Below are 21,747 nucleotides of genomic sequence, written 5' to 3' on the forward strand. Positions count from 1 at the left end.
GTCAAAGTGAAAGCACTCCTGGACTCTGACCCGCACTTAAATATTCATCTTATGGTTGATGAGTTGGGGATTTCATATGGTACCATCCAAAATCTGTTACTAAAGATTTGACCGTGTGAAAGGTGTGCACCAAGTTTGTGACAAAAATCCTGAGTGACGAACAAAAGCTGAATTGCATGCAAATTTCCCAGGAAATCCTGAACTGTGTCCAAGATAACCCAAATTTTCTTCAAAATATGATTACCGGTGACAAATCGTGATGTTTTGAGTACAACCCGGAGACCAAATGCCAGAGCGCTGAGTGGCACACCTCCAATTCCCTATGCCCGAAGAAAGCCAAAATGAATAAGTCGAGGGTCAAAACCACACTCATCTGCTTTTTTGACTGTCGTGGTGTGGTTCACCGGGAGTTTGTGCCCTCTGGACAAACTGTGAATGCTAAATTTTACGCAAAAGTGCTTGAAAGGTTGTGCAAATGTGTCCTCCGAGTGCAGTGGGACATTGCCGCTTTTTGGAGGCTGCACCGTGACAATGCATCGTGCCACTGCACACTGCGGGTGTTGGAACACATCGAGCAAAAGGTTTACACATCCTTCCTACAGTCCAGATCTGTCACTGGTGGACTTCTTCCTGATTTGGTTCTGTAGAAAACGTCCAAAATGCCGCGATGACGTCTCTAAAGAGGATTCCGAAATGCGAGTTCCAGAAGGTGTACGTGCCGTGGGAATTGCGTTACATGCATTGTGTCGAAGCAGATTCTGCTACTTGGAGGAATACTAAGGATTGTACCAGTTAAATCAATAAAAAAAATTAAATTAATTCAGTCCTACTACTTATTGATCACAACCTGTATGCTTTGTGGGTCTATTAGTGGCTTTCCTAGAATTTCATTTATATAGATAACTCGTTTTGAATTTCTCTTTTAAATTCTGTTGCATTCACAGCTAACTTCTTACAGTGTTATACAAGATACACTGAGGTGACACAAGTTATGGGATACCTCCTGATATTGTGTCTGATCTCCTTTTGCCTGGTGTTGTACAGTAACTTGTTATAGCATGGACTAAACAAGTTGTTTGAAGTCCTGTGCAGAAATATTGAGCCATGCTGCCCCTGTAGCCGTCCATAATTGCAAAAGTGTTGCCAGTGAGGGATTTTGTGCACAAACTGACCCCTCGATCATGTCCCACAAATGTTCAATGGGTTTCATGTCGAGCAATCTGGGTGGCCAAACCATTCGCTCGGATTGTCCGGAATGTAATTTAAACCAGTCGTGAACAGTTGTGACCTCATGACATATGACACATTGTCATCTGTAAATTTTCCGTCATTGTTTGGAAACCTGAAGTTTGTGAATGGGTGGAAATAGTCTCCAAGTAGACGAACATAACCACTTCCAGTCAATGATCGGTTCAGTTGGAGCAGAGGACCCAGTCCATTCCACGTAAACACAGCCCGCACCATTAAGGAGCCACCACTAGCTTACACAATGCCTTGTTGACAACTTGTTCCATGGTTTCATTTTGTCTGCGCCACACTTGAACTGTACCATCAACTTTTACCAACTGAAGTTGGGACGCATCTGATCAGGCCACAGTTTTCCAGTCATCTAGGGTCCGACCGATAAGGTCACGAGTCCTGGTGAGGTGATGCAGGCAATGTTGTGCCGGTAGCAAAGGCACTTGTGTAGGTCGTCTGCTGCCAAATGCCAAATTTCACTCTACTATCGTAACAGATATGTTTGTCATGCGTCCCACATTGGTTTCTGTGGTTATTTCATGTGGCTTTGCTTATCTGTTAGCTCTGACAGCTCTAATGCAAACGCCACTGCTCTCAGTCGTTAAGTGAAGAACGTTGGCCACTGCCATTGTCTTCGGTGAGAAGTAATGCTGAAATTTGGTATACTTGACACTGAATATTGGATTCTCTAACGATTTCTGATATGGAATGTCCCGTGCATGTGGCTCCAATTACCATTCTGTGTTTCAGAGTCTCTTGATTCCCATCGTGCAGCCCTGATCGTGTCGGAAACCGTTTTGCATGAATTGTGCTCAGTACAAATGACAGCTCCGCCAATGCACTAACCTTTTATACCTTATGTTTGCAATAACAGTATGACCTGTATACTTGCATATGACTATCTCGTGACTTTTCATTTCAGTGTATGTTGTACTGTTTAGTCCAGGTGTTTGAAACTATGTAACTTGCACTTCTATCTGAGCTGCAGATCGTTCCTGTAGACAGCGTTGATGAGAGAGCCTTAACACAAGTTTTCTAATTGTTGAGGCTCTTGTTAGCATAAGATTACTAATTAGATAAAGCTCAAGTGTTTCCCAGGAACTGCTTTTCTTACATCCGTGGGATATGAATTCACTAATTTGTACATGCATTAGAACCTCTGTAAGTTGTGTTGCTGTGATTCACTTTTTTGTTCTGACTATTTTTATAACTGTCCATAGATGAAGATGTGTGTCCATAGATGAAAATGACGTGTGCCTGTTCTGCACAAAAAAGAGAGCATTCATATATTGTTCATTGTTTTAACTTTTGATGGCAGTTCAAACAGCGTAACGATTTCTCGCAGGGTTTCTGGGTGCCCACGTGCCACACAAGCTGCAATGTGAGTTCTACAATCGATCATCCTGCATCAGCCAGGGCTTCGGCTGCGATGCTGTCCAGGAGTGTGCAGTGCCGGACGCTGGGAAGAACAACTACTGCTACGTCGTCTGGAGCAACAACAGCTTGGGTGAAATTGTCGTCTCCCTCAAGGTGACTCCTTTTGTTCTCTTGCAGGTGTGAGCTTTTCTTGTCCCAGAGGACAATTATGTCAGCAGAGTGCTTTTTTGTTCCATGTTTTCCTTGCTTCTCTAGTTGTGTTACACGTGATACATGAGGTAGCCTTGTTGCAGGGTTTAGAAGCAATTGAGAGAAGCTAAGTTAATACAGCTTGTGAGATTGAGATGCAAGGTATATGAAGGGTAACCATGAAGCTTTAATTACCACCTCAGAACATTCCAGCTGAGATCCTGAAGATTGGTGATGGTGTTAGTCATATTCTACATATATAAGTGCGACACATTTTTTTCCGATGCGGTTGACTTGACAGAAACCTCAGTTATTGAGGTTCGTATTTTGCTGACTGAGAAATGTTTTGTGCCAAAAACCACCTCCTCATCACTCTGAAAATGGCTATTACAACAGTTTTTTCATCCAAGGAAAGAGGAAGAAGTAATTCGCTGCCACGTCAGGAGTATGTCGGATGAGGCAAATTTGAGAGGGTAAAGAAGCAACGTGGTTGTTTGTGTCTGTCTCTGCAGAATGAGCTGGAACACTGTCCTGGAGCAAACACGTGCCCTCGAAGCCAAAAAACACTCGGCATCACCTTGTCAGATGATGGTTGGGACTTAACTTTTTTTCGACGTGGTACAACGTGATAAAACGTTGCAGTATCTGTGTTGTTCAGAAGTACGATGCGAAGTTCCTCCGGACATGCATGCTTGTGCAAAGAAACTGGTACTGCAGTGACTATAACTGTTATGAAATGCATGAAATGTATTCATGTCTGCGAATATGAGCAACCATTTGCTGTATAATGGAATGGCGACAATGAAAATTTGTGCCGGTCTGGAACCTCCTCGAGATAAGTGGGAAATCTGAGTTTGAGTCCCTGTCCAGCATAAATCTTCATTGTTGTCATTCCATTATACAGCTGATTGTTATTCATATTTGCAAATGCGAATATATTTCATGTATTAACTTTTTTCAGTTGTAGTGGGCTGACATTTCTACTGCTTGCTTTTACTGCTTTGTGTTAGAATAGTGGTGATGATTAGGTGGCCAAAGAGTTTTAGTTGGCCTGAGCCACCTGCAACATTTCTGCTGCTACCTCAGTTTGGCACGATTTTTAGTTGTTTATGAACACAGATGGATGAATTTAAAATTGTTGGGTGCTAAACAGCTTGGTCATCAGCTTCCTTTCTCAATATTGAAATACTTTTGTACGAGTAGTCACTCTTCTTTAAACAAAAAGCAAAGGCCATGTGATTCCAACAACAGTCATAAAAAATTTAACATACATTCTGTGGTATATCTGTTGATATTACTGTCATATGTTAATAGTATTAATGAAACAGTGGATGGCGTAAGGATGGCTGGTTGAATGTAGACCGAATGGGATGCATCAGTCACTCAAAAACACGTTAAAATATTAATCCGATTAAATTGGACAGAAGCCCGATGCCACACACAATTTCAATAATTTTTTTGCTATTGTCTCCTCATTGCATAAAATTGAGGGTAAGTCCCTCCTGTTGGCATACAAAATGCACAGCACTAAATTGTGACACATTGCAAGTATTACACCTCAAACACTGCCATGAGGTGACACTCTTTGTACTGTGAGAGATAAGCAGTGTCATTGGGCAGTGTCCGATACGAAAGCAACTGAGGACCAGTTTTCATCTACTTTGAGTTCGAAAGGAAGTACGCCGAGATTGAATAGTTGGGTTGACTGACTGCAGCTTGTCTGTTGGGATGTTTTCAGCCACTGTCTTTCCTACTCATGTATTACCCACGACACAGCAGCCTCGGGTGAACGCTGTGCTGAGCTACGGTGTTTTCCTGGCAGACTGCTTTAGCTACTCATTGAGCTTCCTTGTTACCCTCGATTCCAGTGTGTCCAGATGCCCAGCGAAAGGCCACTTTCTTCCGCCTTAGCGAGAAGTGTGTAGTGTCCTGTACCATCTAAACTACCCTATCTCCTGGTTGCATTTGCTGAATTGCATGTACAGCACCGAGAAAGTCATTCCCTCAACCACAAAATCCCATCTGCTTCAGTGCCTTCTTGACCACCCATGGCTCTGCATAGTTGTGCTCATCTATACTCCAATAAAATGCTGTTAAAAAACTTTTTTAAAAACTGTAGGTATAGTTTTGATGTTATTGTACTCTGTCACGGCCAACTTAAATGTGGACCTAGCAATCTTCTGGGGAATTGTGAGCCTTGACAGCCATGTTCAGGATGTGTGAGGTATCGAAAACTGATTCATAACTAATGGAATCAAAAACTGATTCGCAATGGATTTTCACTTTTTCCTCTATCTCCTCCAATGCAATATGGCAGTCTTCCCCAGTTCTTCACAGAGAGACAGTCTGTCACTTCATTCTTTGTGATTCAGAGTGGAAATTTAAGTGCCATCTAACCACTATATCATATGTTGATGCACTGTTGCCATACAAATCCACGAACTCAGTAATGATTTTTGGTGAGTAATTCCATGCCTAATATAGAAGATCAGTTTGTATTCCGTAGAAATATTGGAACACGTGAGGCAATACTGACCTTACGACTTATCTTAGAAGCTAGATTAAAGAGAGGTGAACCTACGTTTCTAGCATTTGTAGACTTAGAGAAAGCTTTTGACAATGTTGACTGGAATATTCTCTTTCAAATTCTGAAGGTGGCAGGGGTAACATACAGGGAGCGAAAGGCTATTTACAATTTGTATAGAAACCAGATGGCAGCTATAAGATGTTCCACACATCGATCTTGAACTGTACGAACAGTCTGTCCAATGTAGGCCTTTCCGCAGTGACAGGGAATTTTGTATACCCCAGGCTTCCTCAGTCCCAAATCATCTTTAACTGTTCCAAGACGGGACCTAGTTTTGGCCAAAGGCATAAGGACGCTTTTAATATCATATTTCTTGAGGATTCTTGAAATTTTCGAAGAAATACTTCCCACGAAAGGTAAAAAAGCAACTGATTTGGAAGTGTCCACCGTTGGTTCTCGTAGGGGTCCAAATTGAAAAGCACGAGTAATTTGGCGATCAGAATACCCATTCTGCCTGAAAACAACCTTAAGGTGATCCAACTCCTGCTTCAAGTTATCGGAATCCGAAACAGCATAAGCCCTCTTGACCAGTGTGCGTGAAACTCCCAAGTGTTGATGTTGTGGATGACAACTTGCGGCATGGAGGTAGCGGTCCGTATGCGTAGGGTTTTGGTATACACTGTGTCCCAAAGTCTAATTTTCTTTCTTATGTACTAAGACATCCAAAAAGAGGTAATCTTTTTCAATTTCCATCGTAAATTTGATTTGTGGATGAAGGCAGCTAAAATGATCTAAAAATCGATGAAGAGATTCCATTCCATGTGGCCAAATGATGAAAATATCATCCATGTATCTCAAAAAACATGTTGGTTTAAGAGAAGATGTCCTAAGTGCCATATGCTCAAAATCTTCCATTAAGAGATTGGCAACAATAGGGGAAAGAGGACTCCCCATAGCCACACCGTCAGTTTGTTCAAAAATTGCTTCATTAAATAAAAAATACGTCGATGTCAATACATGGCTCACTAGTTTTGTCATCCAAGAGCTGACCAATTAGCAATAAAGACTCCTCCAAAGGTACCTGAGTAAAAAGTGAAACAACATCAACGCTCACGAGAAGGTCAGATGTTCCATAGTGTAGAGACATCACGCGTTGAATAAAATCGGACGAGTTGGATATGTGGTGTTCACACTTCCCAACGTGTGGGCTCAGAACAGAAGCAAGATATTTGGCTAAATTATAAGTAGGGGCGCCCAGATTACTAACGATCGGACAAAGAGGTGCCCCAGGTTTATGTACCTTGGGTAGACCATACAACCTGGGTGGTACTGCCGCCCCTGGATGAAGTTTTTTAATGATATCCTCAGGCAATGAGCTCTTCTTAATAAGAGAGATGGTCTTCTGCTCTATCCGATCGGCAGGATCGCTCCGTAGCTTACGGTATGAAGAATCTTCCAACAAACAAGCCATTTTTGTCAGATGATCTTCACTAGTAAGAAGAACAGTGGCACTGCCTTTATCAGCAAGAAGAACTAAAATATCCTTATCTTCCCTCAGTGACCGAATGGGCTTCCTTTCACTAGAAGAAATGTTTTTCTGTGGTGGTGGTGCACGACAAAGATTATGAGACACTTCCTGTCTTAATTTCTTCTGCCCAATCTTCGGGAAAACGGGCGATGGCCTGCTCCACAGCACTAATGATATCGACAGTAGGCAAATGTCTCAGTGTGGGAACGAAATTCAAGCCTTTCTCCAAAACCGACAAAGTGGCTTCGTCCAATGTCTTGTCGGTAAAATTAACAACAGTCCAGCGCCGACTGATGTCATCAGATGTGGATGGTTGTTGATGAAGTCGATGAAATTTAGAAGATTGTTTCTTCACAGTATTCTACTTAGTAGACTCCGAATAGGCTCATGAGGCTTCGTCAACCCAATTCCAGGATGCAGAAGACAGATGTGAAGAAAGTTCCAAATGTAAAAAATACAAATCTTTGGGTACTGAATCCAATTGTCGACGTGTAAAATGAATTCTCTCATGTATCGAAGCAAAACTAGCACGTTTCATGATCTTTTTAGCCATATCAGTATCAATAAAATGAGAAATTTTAGCAAATTTCGGAATGATACCTTCATCCCTGCATCTCAATAAGAACACCAGTGCACTCAGCAATTTTCCTTTCTTCTTGTGTAATTTATCAAATTCCTAATTAGTTGCTTTTTTACCCTTCGTGGGAAGAATTTCTTCGAAAATTTCAAGAATCCTCAGGAAATATGATATTAAAAGCGTCCTTATGCCTTTGGCCAAAACTAGATCCCTTCTTGGATCAGTTAAAGATGATTTGGGACTGAGGAAGCCTGGGGTATACAAGATTCCCTGTCACAGCGGAAAGGCCTACATTGGACAGACTGTTCGTACAGTTCAAGATCAATGTGTGGAACATCAGCGGCATACACGTCTGCTCTAGCTGGAAAAATCTGCCGTTGCTGAACACTGTCTTAATGAAGGGCACAATATGTCGTATAATGAGACGCAAATTATTGCCTCGGCTTCCCGTTACTGGGATTGCGTATTGAAAGAATCAATTGAAATACGTCTGTCTGATGATATTATTAATAGAGATAAAGTTTTTCCTTTAAGTAAGACGTGGAATCCTATTTTATCACAGATAAAGCAACAGTTTGGTTTCCGACCGGCTGCAGTTTAATTTTGCGATTCCTCGCTTTTGACAGTTTTCACCGCTGGTGCTGCTGCAATTCTTCGCCCCACAGAGGGCAGCTCTTCCATTGCACGCGCAACGGCCAGTATCCGCGGTATAAAGGAGCCGCCGAATCCGAGGTCTTTTCAGTTCCGGCGTGATTGTGCACTCAATCTCACCTGAAGATGGCGGCCAGGTGGTCCGCCGAAATATCGTGTTGTTGTCAGGACGATGGAACCCGGCTGCAAACCCATGAAAATCATCAGTATTTGATACACCGGGAATATCTACGTTATCACAAAGATATCAGCTATTGAAGGATAGCAAGTTTATGGACAACTATGAACAAACATTGATGATTCTCTTCTTCGCCCTATGAGGACCATTCAATAAGTAATGCAACACTTTTTTTTCTTGGACAATTTCGGTTGGTAATACGAGGAATTTGTTGTGGGACAGCGAGGAATATTCCCGCTTCAGCCCCTATAGTTTCATTAAGTTCTCTTAGGTGGTGGTGCTATATGTAGCCTTCAAGTTGGCAGCTGTAACAGAGGTGCATTCCAAGCAGAGATCTGTCATTGAATTTCTTTTGTCAGAAAACCAGAGCAGCATAGATATTTATAGGTGCTAGCAAAAGGTCTATGGTGACCTGTCGGTGAACAAAAGCACAGTGAGTCATTGAATGAGGCATCCGTCGACATTGCAACGAGCTCACACAAACTTGTCCAACCTTTCTTGTGCTGTCCAGCCACACGCAGCAGTGACTCCTGCAATGTTTGCACATGCAGACGCACTAATTCGAGGTGATCGACAGATCACAAACAAACAACTCACTGGACATCCCTGTTGGTAGTGCTGACACTCTCACCAACCAGTTGGGGTAACCAAAGGTGTGTGCCAGCTATATTTCTCGTTGCCTAACAGAAGACCATAAAGAGCAACAAAGGACCGTCTGTGTGAAATTGCTCGCACGTTTCGAGGCTGATCATGACAATTTTTTGTCGAACATTACCACACATGATGAAACGTGGGTTCGTCACTTTGAATTGGAAACAAAACGGCAATCCACGGTGTGGCACCACACCACTCCTTCTCCGAAGTAGTAGTTGAAAGCCACATCACAAGCCGGTTAAGTCATAGCAGTGGTGTTCTGGGATGCTGAACAGGTTTTTCTGTTTTGATGTCCTTCCTGATGGTGCTGTGATCAACTGTGAAGTGTATAATACTACCCTCAGGAAATTGAAGAAATGTCTTCAGCATTGTCACAAAAATGAAAACGAACTTCTCCTTGTCCATGGCAATGCGAGGCCTCACAAAAGTTCAAGCACCTCAGAGGAGCTCACAAAACTTCATTGGACTGTGCTTCGTCATCCACCCCACAGCCTTGATCTCACACCCTCTGACCTCCACGTGTTTGGCCCAATGAAGGGTGCACTCTACGGGAAGCAGTATTTGTATGATGCAGCAAGTCGTTGCCTCCAACATAGACTAGTTGAGTGGTACCGTGCGGGCTTACAGGCTCTCCCAGTAATGTGACGTAAGCCTGCAGCATTGAATGGATATTTAGGTTGAAAAAAAATTTTTTTATAGCCAGTAGTGTGGGGAATAATATGTTGTGTTGGAACCACAAATAAAATCAACCTACTTTCAGGAAAAATGTGTTGCATTACTTATTGAATGCCGCTCGTATGTTGCACTCTTATTCCTTGCTAGTGTATATTGGTCACATGAGGAATCTGCAAAAAGTTTGTGGGATTAGGATACTGAGTGGATCACATTTCGAGCAACCATGTCCAGTGAAAAATTTTGTAAGGTATTTGTGTCTTCTGTGATTTGATAAGAAACCCACAAAAAAAATTGATGATGATCTGTTAAACTTTTTGCAATTCATGGTATTTGGAAGTAGGTAGAATGTTATTATTTTCGACAATGTATTGGAATATAACAGTGCCAACAACTGAACAAAAAATGTATGTTACTAGAATTTTTTGGCAGTATTTTAATATCAAGTCATATTGACCTGAACAGTGTATTTGTGCAGTAAAAGTGAACAGAAGAGCAAGGTTGAGGCAAATTCTGTGACGGTTCCTTTAAAACAGGATGGTCATTTTGCTTCCGCACCCTTTCCCAAGCTTAGCTTGTGCTCTTATGCTCAGTCCTTCATGACCTCATCATCAATGTGAAGCTAAACTTTAATCTCCCTTCTGTGATTTGAAACGTTTAATGTCATCTCCTAATGCATATCACACCAAAATTTGTAGTCACATTGTCCTGACTACCCACCTTGGAGAAGGTGCCAATTACTTTATAGTTTCAACCATCTACATTTTTTCCTGTTTTGTTCCCAACTATCATTATAAAAACAAGCTATAATTATCACTCGATTTCCAGTTTATAACAGAAAATAAGATATTCTACTGTTATTAAAACCTGGAGAGATTTTGCTTACACCCTTGGGCTTTCCTGAATCAAGTTGTGGTGGCCGTGCGGTTCTGGCGCTGCAGTCCGGAACCGCGGGACTGCTACGGTCGCAGGTTCGAATCCTGCCTCGGGCATGGGTGTGTGTGATGTCCTTAGGTTAGTTAGGTTTAAGTAGTTCTAAGTTCTAGGGGACTTATGACCTAAGATGTTGAGTCCCATAGTGCTCAGAGCCATTTGAACCATTTTTTGAATCAAGTTTTGCTGATTGCATGGGTAGTTGCTTGGAAATAGCAGTGGATGTAGGTGATCGCTTGAAGACAGCGATGCCTAGTACCCTGCCCCTATACTTGTCAAGCTGGGCTTTTTCTCGGTCTACCCAATTGACAGTGAGATAATTCTTATCTTTCTATCTTATGCAGTGTACTGTTTTCTATGACCAATTTATCTGTTGGTATTAACCCAAGGACGCCCAAGCCTTTTTTTCTACCTTGGATGCCTAAGGGGGAGGTTCGGCGAGCCCACAGGTGTTAAATAAGTTAACAGACGAAAAATTACAACTTTCAGAATGGTTTATGTATTTTAACTAAGGCATCGGTTTATAAATGTTGTTAATTGTTATAAATATTGGATTGAGTGAATAAAAAATTGATGTATTACAATACAAAATACAGATGTGTTCATATACAATAGACTACTCTGAGTCCTCAACTTCAAGGCAAGAGAGACACTTCACAATTCTTTCTGACTGTGTGTTACACACATGTTTATGACACTGTCCACAATACTGTTTTGGTTTACTTGTATTGTTGTACTTATGCTTCTTTGTTTAAGTTTTTCTTAGACATATATGGCACCGACCTTTCCCTGCAGGAGGCTGACATGCTTCTGTTGTCACTTCTTTGGTTTTCTTTTGTAGAATAGTCTCCATTGATTGAACAATGTGGTTAGATAACCCTCTTGCATTGGCACTTCTTTCTTCTACCTGTAATTTCACTAGTTCCATCCCAGCTTGCAGAAGATAAAGTTTCCGTTTGTTGTGTTTCTTTTCATTACATCTCGGATGTTGCTGGATGAATATGGTGGTTGCATTGATAGCACAAATGTCGATGAGAGAGTAAAATACAGATAGAGGCCATCTCTTTGTTCCCCTCTTGCAGGTGTACATACACGCAATTTGATCAATGGTATCAATTCCACCATTAGTGGAATTATAATATGCATTTATCTCGGTTTTATTCTTGTCTCCTCCAACAGTGCCATTATCTTGGTGCATTGTTGACAACATCAGTAAGTTTTTACTTGGTTTCGTTTTTGCTGTGTAGGACACCAAAGTTACTGGAGGCCTACGTGTTGGGAACTGCACTAACTCACTGCAAGTTTACAAGATAAATAACGGCTCACTGACATCAACAATCACTTCCTCTGAAAGTAAACCGATTGTTGTGAATATCAAGAATACCAACCAACAAGAAACTAACTTGCATGGTTGTAGAGATGAGAAATACGAAATCCTACTAAGGGAAATTTTCTTTTGCATGGAAGCCTAAGGGGGGGTTTGTTGGACCCATAATAAGTTTATTTATTTTTTCTTTCAAAGCAGGAATTTTCTATAAAATATATTGACACTAATGTTTCATAAAATAGCCAACAAACAATAACTCAAAGGGAATATGTAGTATGAAAGTTACTTGGGCAAAAGCAGGGAACATTAAAAAATTGTAGGTTCAACGAACCCCCCCCCCCCCCCCCCCCCAGACGTCCTAGGGTTAAGTGGAGTTCAGTTGTCGCAAGCGAAGTATAATTTCCTCGCTGTGTGTATAGTCTGATCTTTTTGCAATTAAAAAAAGATAGATTTTGTAAAATTTTGTATTGCCAATGAAAATGGGTGACTGATTGATTATCTTCTTTTTTCCTTACAACACAAATACAAAACATTTCATAATGCATAAGTTGTTGAGTGTGCACATGAACTGGCCTGATTTTGTCCCATAAATGTTCAGCGGGATTCGTGTTGGGTGATCTGGGTGGACAAACCATTTGCTCAGATTGTCCAGAATATTTTTCAAACCAGTTGTGAACAATTGTCACATAGTGACGTTGCGCTTTATCCTCCATAAAAATTCCGTTGTTTGGGAACATGACGTCCAGAAAGGGCTGCAAATCGCCTCGAAGGACCCGAACGTAACCATTTCCAATCGGTGGTTTTTTTAGTTGGACCAGAGGACCCAATTCATTCAACATCAACACAGTCCGCATCGTTACGGAGCCACCACCAGCTTAGTGATAACTTGGGTCTGTCGCTTCATGGTGTCTGCACCACACTTGAACACTACCATCAGATTCTTACCAACAAAAATTGTGACTCGTCTTACAGGCTACGTTTTCCAGTCATCTAGGGTCCAACTCGTATTGTCGCGAGTCCAGGAGAGGTGATGCAGGCAATGTGCTGTTAGTAAAGGTACTCGCGATGGTCGTCAGCTGCTGTAGTCTATTAATGCCTAATTTTGCTGCACTGCCATAATGGCTACATTTGTTGTTCATCCCACATCAATTTCTGCAGTTATATGATGCGGTGTTACTTGTCTGTTAGCACTGACAACTTTAAGCAAACGTCGCACCTCTCGGTTGTTAAGGCCGTTGGCCACTGTGTTGTCCGTGGTAAACTCGGCACACACTTAACACTGTGGATCTCAGAATATTGATTTCCCCAAGAATTTCCAAATTGGAATGTCCCATGCTTCTATCTCTGCGTACCATTCAACATTCAGAGTCTGTTAATTCCCGTCATGTGGCCATAAACTTCGTGTATGCAATACTGCTGCCATCTGTATATGTGCATTTTGCTATCCCTAGATTTTAGTCATCTCATTGTATGAAAATGGAGACAGAAAGTAATTACAGAATCTATAAAATCTCCAACTAACTATCTACATATTGATGAAACAGTAAAAATTGTGCCTGAAAGCACATACTGCAAGCTGTGACAGAGTGTTCATGTTGCATTGTCAAACATAAATGCAGGCAACTCTAAGTAGAGGTCAAGGTTGCATAAGCAGAGTGAAAGCTACACTCTGCGTATTCGTACCAGTCTGTATTTGTGACAGCAACCTACCTTGGCAGATTTTATGGTCAGATCCATTAGTATAATATCAGTAAGCCACAGATACATTAAACAATTGATCACCTGTGTATAAAACAGATTCATATGTCGATTACTTTTAAATAAACTAACATGTTAAATAGTCAATGTTAACATGTAAGTAAGAGAAAGTTCACAAAATGTTTGAAATTGTTTAAAATTTGTACAAAGTTACTAAGTGTTGTAATTACGAAACACTAGATGAATATTGTCTGGATGATTTGCATTCTATTTTAAGCAGAAGAAAGTTTTTCCTGCACCTCAGTGATGTGTAATATCTCCTCAAGTACTTGTCATACAATATTATAATTTTACAGCCACATTCAGTGATGTATGCAGGTACTGTCTCCAAACTGTGTTGCGAATAGAGTCGGTACTAAAGAAGGAATGTCTGATGCTGAATTTTTACAACATGAGCAGCAAAACTATAGCAAGCAATAAACTTTTTTCTGTTCATCACTGTGTAGGGGGAGTCAGCTATAAAAATTTCCGTAAAGACTTGAAATTGGGTTTTAACTTCATTGTAAGTCACTAAGTGCTCTCATAGTGCACATAGTTTATACCTGTAATATTTGATTTATTGTGTTAAATCTTTAATACCACTTAATTTTAAAATCTAAAATTTGACAATCATCATCATCATTTATTGCCTTATCGGGCCTTTAAGGCCTACAGCAAGAAGAACAAAAGGAAAAGTAAAGACAAAAAGACTTACAAAAGTACTCTATACAGTAGTAAAAGTTACATATGTACATTACAGCTTAAAGAAGAAACGAAAAAATAAACAGGGCATTCAATCAAAGGTTTAAAAGGCAAGAGGGATACATTACAGAAACAAAAAACACAAAAAAAAAAAAACACACACGCAGTGTCTGTCAATTACACGAGAGGAGGGAGCTGTTGCAGATGGCAGTCCATCTCATCCGGTCGTTGGCGTCCTCCTCCACGGCTGCTGGTTCCACTTCTTTCAGGATCGTTGTTATCCTATCCTTCCATCGAGTTCTTGGGCGTCCTCTAGGGCGTTTTCCTGTGGGTTGAGAGTGGAGGACTCTGTTTGGAAGGGATCCGTCTGCCCGTAGGATGTGGCCAAACCATTGGAGTCTCTTCTGTGCCAATATTCGTCCAATGTGTGGCTTTCCATACCGCTGGTATAAATCTTCTTTTTTTCTTCGTTCCCATTTACCTTCCATGGCATTGTAGATGGGTCCATATATCTTCCGAAGTACCTTCCTTTCAAATGCACATATTGCTTCTTCTGCTGTTGCTGATGTTGCCCAAGTTTCACAGCCGTATAAAAGTACTGGTCTCACCAGTGTCGTGTATAGGTGGATCTTGTTCTTCTGCGATATCAGCCGAGATCTGAAAAGATTGTTCAGGCTAAAGAACATGCGATTAGCATTTGTTATACGTTGCTGTACTTCTTTCGTTACTTCACTTCTATTTGTTAGTATGGAGCCCAGGTACTTGAACTCTTCAACTCGTTCGAAGGTATGCCTGTCGACATCAATGGAAGGAGGGAGATCTCGGCGGCGTGATACAACAAGATATTTAGTTTTTTCCTCGTTCACCACCAGCCCAATTTTCTCTGCATTGTGGAGGAATCGGGAAGTATCCCTGCGTACTTGCTCTAGAGTGTCGCCAAGGATCACAACATCATCAGCAAATGCCAAGATTGTGTCTGCTCCCACCATCTCCATCTCTCTGGTTCGACAAGTGTCACGGCTTACTTTTTCCAGGGCCAAATTGAATAATATTGGCGCCAATGGATCTCCTTGTCTCAATCCATTTTGTATACTGAATGATGGTGATAGTTGATTACCAAACCGCACTTGGGCCGTAGACTGAGAGTAGCAAGCAGCAATTAAGCGGATGTATTTTGATGGGATGCCAAGTTCCTCTAACGTTTCCCATAACGTGGCGCGGTCAATGCTGTCATAAGCTTGTCGAAAATCGATGAAGATGAGGTGTAGATCCTTATTGAATTCGTAGAATTTTTCTATCAACTGCCTCAGAGTAAATATGTGATCAATTGTCGATCGTCCAGCAACGAACCCACATTGATAGGTCCCTACAATTCCTTCAGCCAGTGGTTTCATGCGGTTTAGTAGCAGTGTTGTAAAAACTTTGTAGCCAATTTCAAGTAACGAAATCCCTCGGTAGTTGGATACATGAGTAGCATCTCCCTTCTTGAATATGGGACATATGATTGCTCCCTTCCATTCCTCAGGAATAACTTCTGCTTCCCAGATGGTAGAAATTAATCGTTTCAAAGCACCCACCAGTGTTTCCCCTCCCAAGCGAAGCATCTCAGCTGTGATACCACTACCTCCTGGAGCCTTGTTGTTCTTGAGTGCTTTTAGGGCAACACTGATTTCTTCCTCAGATGGTTCAGGGACTTCAACTCTGTCAAAACGGGCATCCGTCTGTGTTGTCCCTACTGGTGGGTTGTCGGGATTCAATAGGTTTTCAAAATGTTTTTTAAATAGGGTTGCTTGCTCTTCTGGCGGTACAACTTCACCCGTCTCATTCGTTAGGACCAATGTACGTTGTCTGTATGCGCCTCTGGCGAATCTTGAGGCCTGGAAAAACGAGCGTGACGACTTTGCTTCTTCGACTGCAATCAACAGACTTTTGTGGTGGTCCCGTTTCTTCTTTCTCATGAGTTGGTCCGTGTTACGCCTCGCTTCGTAGTAAGCTACCCTTGCTTCTTCCGAGAGTTGCTGTAGCCATTTTATCCTCTTCGCTGATCTAATCTCAACAGATTCTCGACATTGTTCATCGAACCAAGGTTTACTTCTTCGTTTTGCATCGCAAACTAGTTCTTCATTTGCACTTTCTAACACTGCATTCCTCAGCAGCATCCATGCGTTCTCCACACTGGTAGGGTTCTCTGTTATTGTGAGATGTTCTGCAATTTTTTCTTGATAGCGCTGTCTCACTTCTACATCTTTCAACTTATTCTTGTCGAAGCGGACCATCATTTCAGAATTTCTTCTCCACATGGTTGAAAGTTTCAGACGTAGTTTGACTACCACTAAGAAATGGTCTGAATTCATATCTGCCCCGCGAAAGGATCTTACATGCTCGACACTACAATGATGTCTTCGGTCAACAAGAACGTGATCGATCTGGTTCATCGTACTTCCATCTGGGGATATCCAGGTTACTTTATGCACTGCTTTGCGGGGGAAGTATGTGCTTCTAACGATCATTCTCCTTGTATCGGCAAGGTTAATTAATTTGATACCATTCTCGTTGCTTGTTTCATGGATACTATCAGGCCCTATCGTTGGACGATACTGCACTTCTCTTCCCACTTGGGCATTGAAGTCTCCCATTATCAACTGAATTGAGTGTCTTGGGAGTTTGTCTACTACATTCTCTAGTTCTAGATAGAAGTTATTCTTTGTTTCTTCATCGGCATCCTCTGGTGGGGCATGACAGTTGACTAGGCAGATCTTATATGGTTTAGCGTGTAAAATCATCCAACAGATTCGGTCGTTTACAGGAGACCATTTGTTGACAGCCGATATCATTTTATTGTGTACAGCAAAACCAACTCCAGAAGTCCAGGCTGGGCTTAGCTCATTGCTGTTAAAGAGCGTGTGAGTATCTCCAATCTTCATAACACCCTGAGGAAGTCTTGTTTCTTGAATTGCTGCCACTATGCATTGATATTTACTCAGTTCTCCTCCAAGTTGTTTCATTCCCCCCGTCATGATTGACCTTACATTCCATGTTCCAATTCTAAATCCAGAAAATCCATTTACGTATCCAGTTTCGTCACCATTTTGATCCGTCCAGTTTTTCCTTTTGTCTTTTTCTTTAACCAGAATCTTTTTTTACAGAGGATGGGGGGTTGGCCCATCCTCTAACCCTCCTCCTTTCTCATCCGGGCTTGGGACCGGCAATAATTATATGAAATACTAAAAATCAAATTTTTTTTGCACTGGAGGTTGTGAGATAGACAACCTGCAACTGATACCAGGTTCTGGCATAGTTGCTTAGTAACATGGATGATGATTTTATTGAACGACATTATAAAAAGTTAAAACAATTTTTAAATCTCAGCATTTGTCTGCTCTTCTACACCAGTAGTGATTTGGTACATAAGATTGAAGCTGTTGTAGCTATCCTTATAAGAAAATGTTTTGACATGTGCCACACTCTCACACATTGTGCTTCCATTACAGGGCTGCTTCTTAAGCAATGTACAGTGCCAGAACCGGACGGAGTGTGTGGAGCAGAACGAAAACCCGAATCACAATGTCTTCTTCTGCTGCTGCGAGAGAGACCTCTGCAACCACAACTTCAGCTGGCAGCCGCAACCTGCACCACCTCGACCCACTTCTTTCCCCCGTGAGTGACACAACTTTTGCAACAAATTCTTTTTATTCGTAACTTTAATATGCTGCTTAGTTTACCTGTGTCTAGATCCATTTTCTGCAAATCACCGTGTATTGCATTGCAGGTGGGAACATCCCACTGTAAAGCATATTAGGGTTTTTCTTTTGTGCTCCATTCGTGTATTGAGTGTGGGGAATATGACTGCCCAAATACCTCTGTGCACACTGTAACTAATCTAATCTTGTCTTTGCTGTCCCCACGGGAGTGATACATAGGAGGCTGTAATACGTTCCTGGATTCATCACTTTAAAGAGGCGTGTGCAGTAAGTCCTTAGGAAAAGAGAGAACAACACGTCATTTTGGGAAATTATTTTTTTTATGTTTCAATATAATCCCCTTTTAACTCCATACATTTTTCCAATCATTGCTCCAACATTTTTAAGCCGTCCAAGAAAAGTATTTCAGAAGGTCGGCAAAATAGGAGGGGGGGGGGGGGGGGGGAACTAAAATAATATCACTGTTGGTCAAATCTTATGAATATGGTTGATGTTGCAATGATTTGAACTTTTAATTCCATAATTTTGGCCATCAAAACTGTATAGGTGTGCACCCATACACAGTTGTGATGGAAGAGGATATTTTTCTTTCTCAAACGAGGATGTTTTTTAAGGTTTTTTTCACTCTACTGGTTCACTGACGCATAATGCTCTCCAGTTATTGAAACTTCCTGGCAGATTAAAACTGTGTGCCCGACCGAAACTCGAACTCGGGACCTGGAAAGTGCTGTACCATCTGAGCTACCGAAGCACGACTCACGCCCGGTACTCACAGCTTTACTTCTGCCAGTCTCTCGTCTCCTACCTTCCAAACTTTACAGAAGCTCTCCTGCGAACCTTGCAGAACTAGCACTCCTGAAAGAAAGGATATAGCGGAGACATGGCTTAGCCACAGCCTGGGGGATGTTTCCAGAATGAGATTTTCACTCTGCAGCGGAGTGTGCGCTCCAGTTATTGTTTGTCCCTTTTTCTAGTAATTGACACAGATGATTCCAAGTGCATTCTGTTGTGACTCGCCGATCATTCAAAGCGCCGCCACGCAATTACGCGCGTCCTCTACATGTGGCGCTGTCTTCCAGCCATGCAGCAGCTGCGCCACCTAAGAGGCCAGCCGAGCAGGGGCCGCTAGACTGGGACTCAGTGCTCATTCAAATGTTAACGTGTGCACATGTCTTGCTTGTCAACTTACTCTGTGACTTATATGTGTTGTGTCGTTCTGAAATACAGGGTTATTACAAATGATTGGAGCAATTTCACAGCTCTACAATAACTTTATTATTTGAGATATTTTCACAATGCTTTGCGCACACATACAAAAACTCAAAAAGTTTTTTTAGGCATTCACAAATGTTTGATATGTGCCCCTTTAGTGAGTTGGCAGACATCAAGCCGATAATCAAGTTTCTCCCACACTCGGCGCAGCATGTCCCCATCGATGAGTTCGAAAGCATCGTTGATGCGAGCTCGCAGTTCTGGCACATTTCTTGGTAGAGGAGGTTTAAACACTGAATCTTTCACATAACCCCACAGAAAGAAATCGCATGGGGTTAAGTCGGGAGAGCGTGGAGGCTGCGACATGAATTGCTGATCATGATCTCCACCACGACCGATCCATCAGTTTTCCAATCTCCTGTTTAAGAAATGCCGAACATCATGATGGAAGTGCAGTGGAGCACCATCCTGTTGAAAGATGAAGTCAGCCCTGTCGGTCTCCAGTTGTGGTATGAGCCAATTTTCCAGCATGTTCAGATACACGTGTCCTGTAACTTTTTTTTTCGCAGAAGAAAAAGGGGCCGTAAACTTTAAACCGTGAGATTGCACAAAACACGTTAACTTGTGGTGAATTGCGAATTTGCTGCACGAATGCGAGGATTCTCTACTGCCCAGATTCGCACATTGTGTCTGTTCACTTCACCATTAAGAAAAAATGTTGCTTAATCACTGAAAACAGGTTTCGCACTGAACGCATCCTCTTCCATGAGCTGTTGCAACCGCGCCGAAAATTCAAAGCGTTCGACTTTGTCATCGGGTGTCAGGGCTTGTAGCAATTGTAAACGGTAAGGCTTCTGCTTTAGCCTTTTCCGTAAGATTTTCCAAACCGTCGGCTGTGGTACGTTTAGCTCCCTGCTTGCTTTATTCGTTGACTTCCGCGGGCTACGCGTGAAACTTGCCCGCACTCGTTCAACCATTTCTTCGCTCACTGCAGGCCAACCCGTTGATTTCCCCTTACAGAGGCATCCAGAAGCTTTAAACTGCGCATACCATCGCCGAATGGAGTTAGCAGTTGGTGGATCTTTGTTGAACTTCGTCCTGAAGTGTCGTTGCACTGTTATGACTGACTGATGTGAGTGCATTTCAAGCATGACATACGCTTTCTCAGCTCCTGTCGCCATTTTGTCTCACTGCGCTCTCGAGCGCTCTGGCGGCAGAAACCTGAAGTGCGGCTTCAGCCGAACAAAACTTGATGGGTTTTTCTATGTATCTGTAGTGTGTCGTGACCATATGTCAATGAATGGAGCTACAGTGAATTTATGAAATTGCTTCAATCATTTGTAATAGCCCTGTATATGTGTTCAACTTGACGTTATAACACATTCCAAAAAAATGTGGCCACCACATTGTCAGCCGATTTCACCATCTTCGCCTTCATAAATCCACTGTTTTGATTGTTCCTTAGCCTCTGGAGTGAAGAATTGTATCCACGTTTCATCCACAGTTACATATTAATGCAGAAACCTGATAGGATTTCGACAGAAAAGTATCGAAACAGTCTCAGCATTGACCGTACGGTCGCATTTATTCTCCAGTGAGGGTAAATGTAGACCCATCTTGCCGAGATATTTTCCAAACATTATTTTTTGTGCAAAATTGAAAACACTTTATCTTGCACTATGCCTCAGGCCTCAGTTGTTTTGCACATTTTGTTTCAACGATCACTCGAAACTGCATCATTTATTTTGTCAATTGTTTGGGGGTTGATCACTTCCACTGGACAATCTGAATCCTTTTCATCTTTTGTGGACTTGTGGCCACGTTTAAACTCATTTACTCAGTTGTAAACTGTTGCAAATGCAGGGGCAGATGTGCAACTTTGTCCAATCTTGCCTTGAACTGTTTTGGTGTTAGGGGAGAGTGGGGGAAATACACGCACCTAAGGAAAAATCGATGTGAACCATACGTCATTAAAACCTACGAAAATAAGTACATACCATACAATGGACATTTCTCCACATATTCCAATCGTCTGTAGATAGTTATAAACAGTACCTTAATTTTGAACATTAAAATTAAAAAAAGTGCAAATGTGTGGTATTCCCCACCCCTGAGGCTAATGACATGCAAAGTACTGGGTAATAAAACGTAAAACAAACAAACCATAAAAATGTACAATACTTGCTATTTTTATTTGCTGATTAGTTACTGCAAATAGTAAACGGTATATTTAAGAACGAAATAATGTAAGTCTACAAACGTCTCTTATAATTTTAGTTTTTTACATTTTTATTGATGGGAAGAGTTCATTTCCTCATACAGCAAAGATCGCACTTGTAACCTTTTGGAGTGTTCCAGCCACTACATGCTTCATGACTCCATCTGCTACAAGAAATACACCAGTACCATAGTTATCCATCTTTCCCAAACTCTCCGCAAACTAAACAGACATCTTCTGAAATCGCCAATGGATCAATATCGTCCATTTCATTGTCATCACAAATGTTCTGCAAGTCCAGAATTAGGTCATCCTCGCTGCTACT

The 21,747-nt window shown here is 41.7% G+C and overlaps 1 protein-coding gene across 1 annotated transcript in view; it reads left to right on the top strand.

The window, feature by feature from the left end:
• LOC126109739 (activin receptor type-2A) overlaps positions 1-21,747 on the top strand; it is a 117,151-nt gene that overhangs the window by 30,907 nt on the left and 64,497 nt on the right. The window contains exons 2-3 of the mRNA XM_049914794.1: positions 2,585-2,769; positions 17,783-17,948. Coding sequence (XP_049770751.1) covers positions 2,585-2,769; positions 17,783-17,948 — 351 coding nt within the window. The remainder of the gene's footprint in view (positions 1-2,584; positions 2,770-17,782; positions 17,949-21,747) is intronic.

The sequence above is a fragment of the Schistocerca cancellata genome, chromosome 12 (assembly GCF_023864275.1).
Source record: "Schistocerca cancellata isolate TAMUIC-IGC-003103 chromosome 12, iqSchCanc2.1, whole genome shotgun sequence".
In the NCBI taxonomy this organism is placed as follows: Eukaryota; Metazoa; Arthropoda; class Insecta; order Orthoptera; family Acrididae; genus Schistocerca; species Schistocerca cancellata.